Source organism: Patiria miniata, unplaced genomic scaffold, assembly GCF_015706575.1.
Source record: "Patiria miniata isolate m_02_andy unplaced genomic scaffold, ASM1570657v1 HiC_scaffold_29, whole genome shotgun sequence".
NCBI classification, from domain to species: Eukaryota; Metazoa; Echinodermata; class Asteroidea; order Valvatida; family Asterinidae; genus Patiria; species Patiria miniata.
In genome coordinates, this window is record NW_024037068.1 from 6,524,949 (window position 1) to 6,527,698 (window position 2,750).

Consider the following 2,750-nt stretch of genomic DNA (forward strand, 5'->3'; position numbering starts at 1 on the left):
ACTTTCACAACCATGATATCATTTTCCTTTTCTCTTGTTTCTTACAATGACATGTACGGTATGATTGGCCAAATAATATTTGTTTACTTGCACACTGACGTCAAGTCGTCATTGGTCATTTGGTTTATAAATTATATTTTATACTGGCTTTAATGAATAAAAAAGTTTATATGAAATCACTTTCCAATGACAAAGCAAAAACATTTTTTTAATATATTTTAGAACATGAATTCAATTAAATTAAAAGCATGTCTGTACCTGTAAGGGTTTCTTCTCCGAAATCATTGTTGTCCCACACCAATGTTGTAAACATACCGCTGACAAATCCCGGCGGAACACCATTTCCAAGTTGCAGTTGCTGGGTGGCAAGAGCGGTGTCGTGCTCTAGACTGACAGAATGGGAGACGCAGTGCCCAAATCCATTTAGAAGTTGCTGCAACTTTGATGAGCCTGTCATGTGACGAAGTGTCATTCCAAGAGCCAAGTGCTTTGGCATCAGTTTCCGTCCCTGTGAAGATAGGGAGACGATGTCCTGTGCAATGGAGAGCACCTTCACTTTGTCAGCATGATCCTGTACCTCAACTCGCTCGGTGGAAAAATCGTTATGCAAACCAGTGCACCATGCGATGAAGTTGAAGAGAAGTGGCGGAACAATGTCAGCGCTCTCAGATTCTGTCAGACTGCTTGCAGTTGGTGGCCACTTTGTGACAGAGTGTGTATTGCTGACAGCATCATTAAGAACAAGTGCAGATCTATATATCTGAGCAGCATCCTCATGGTCGGGGTTGGACGACAATACTTCATGTACATGTACTTGGTCATGTTGGTGTTGATCGCCTTCACTGCTAAGATTGCTAGTGCGTGATTCGTCACTTTCAGACTCTGAACTGTCCGATTCACTGTCTTGTAGGCCTACAAGTACTCTGTCCTCATCAGCTGGGCAGAACACAAACTCACACAAGGTTGATTTTGGCTGTACATACTGGAGTTCAGGAAATTTGTGCGTGAGCCTTGCCTTCAACTGCGAATTGCGGTATGTGGTAATGTCAATGTACTCTCTTTTTCTCGCTGTGTTTATGAACAGTTTATTGAGAGTGTTCATCTTTATGATCTCCCCACCAGCAATGAGCCTCCTCGTTATCACCTCATCACAAAAGTAAGAAAATGATTCGGAGAGATATCGACCAGAAGTCGGCCTACCTTCATACGTGCATTTTGTGTACTGCTTGTAGCACGAAGCATGGTAGCGGACTTCAATGCACACAGGGTCAAGGCCTTCGATTTGCAGCAGCACTCTGTGGTCATTTTTGGCCCTAGCAGCCTCCAACAGTTTGGAGCCATCAGTTTCGCATGTGACAAGGCGCTCGAGTTTTCTTTTCTTGGTGGTACGGTCAACAGTACTTTTACTTGCTAGGCAAATGATGCATGTCTCTGGGAGGACATGTTCCGATCTGCGGGAAACATCACTGCGAGGGGTTTTTACTCCAGACCGTAAAACTTTGCTAGGCTGGACATCTAGGCTGGACTCTTCTGAACTTAGGCCTGGTGGTGATTTACTCACAGCTTCTGCCTTTAGATTGCCCTTGTCTTTTCGTACGAGCGCTTGGCCTTTACGCCGCTTGTCTGTGAAACGTTGGTAGCACTTCCTATGGTACCCGTACAACTCCCTCTTGTTTGCATCAAATTCACAAGAAACTTTCCTTTCCACACCATCTATATCTTTCCATGTACTTACACAATCCACAATTTTATCCCAGGAAGCTTCTTTGAAGGCTATAACAGGTTCACTTTCAACATTTGTGACATGACAAGCACACACTAACTCCACATGACTAGGAGCAGCCATGTTTGATGCAACACAACCTCTTTCCCAGTGATACTTGTAAAATGTGTGTGTGTTCAAATACGTATGCACGACTATTGCTTGCATTATGAGAATGAGGTTGAACACTGATCATGTGACCAACAAATAAGCATGTAAAATTCTCTTTTTTTCACAAAATGCACCACAATTTTTAGTAGAACATGGACTATTTATTCTTTTAAAAACATTATCTATCATATTCTGGTTTCAAAACTTATTCACCTTTTACCTTGCAGCATTTTGAAACGATAATGGCCCTCGGCCCATAGCCTATGACCCGCCGCCGACAAAAATACCCTAACGGTAGTCCGTCGCTCAAAAATTCAATGAAAGCGTAGAGCTGGGTGAGCGTGAGTACACTGCATGTACAGTACATTGTACATGTACATGTATGCATTCAGTGCAGATCCATTATTTCATCATCGTCATGCTTGTTGGAACGGGGCCAAACACGTGGCGCGTAGTCTTGTGCTCAAGACGCTTGGTCTTCTATAACAAATCCCATTGACTTTGTGCACGATTTTTCTCGTCAGCATATTAGTCATAAAGCACACTCATTATGACATTCAAACTTAACAAGTCAAAGAACATATAGCAAAGGTCGTTGGTGAAGATGGAAAATGATGACGTCATCATGCGATTTATTATGAAATTTTGAATATTTATTTAAGCTCATTGACTTTGTACACAGTTTTTCAACTTTGTGCCCTTCTTTTTCAAGGGACCTTTTTGGCCACTTTTCAATGGTGCATCTTCATCAAAGTAACACCAAGCAAAGACGGAATGCTAAGATTGTGCCAGAACAATGATGGCATGATGACGTCATCAGGTGTCACGTGACAAGCAATTAAACTTTGATTTTTTTTTATCTTTAAAAATCTATATA

General features: G+C 41.9%; 1 protein-coding gene across 1 annotated transcript; it reads right to left on the reverse strand.

The window, feature by feature from the left end:
* Window positions 1-235: 235 nt before the first annotated feature.
* Window positions 236-1,852, reverse strand: LOC119735904. The gene has a single exon (XM_038209849.1). It carries the CDS (start codon window positions 1,844-1,846, stop codon window positions 236-238), a length of 1,611 nt encoding a protein of 536 aa, XP_038065777.1. The 5' UTR covers window positions 1,847-1,852.
* Window positions 1,853-2,750: the final 898 nt, after the last annotated feature.

Bases quoted from the DNA above. Each gene is read 5' to 3' on its own strand.
- LOC119735904 (XM_038209849.1), bottom strand. From the start codon at position 1,846: ATGGCTGCTCCTAGTCATGTGGAGTTAGTGTGTGCTTGTCATGTCACA.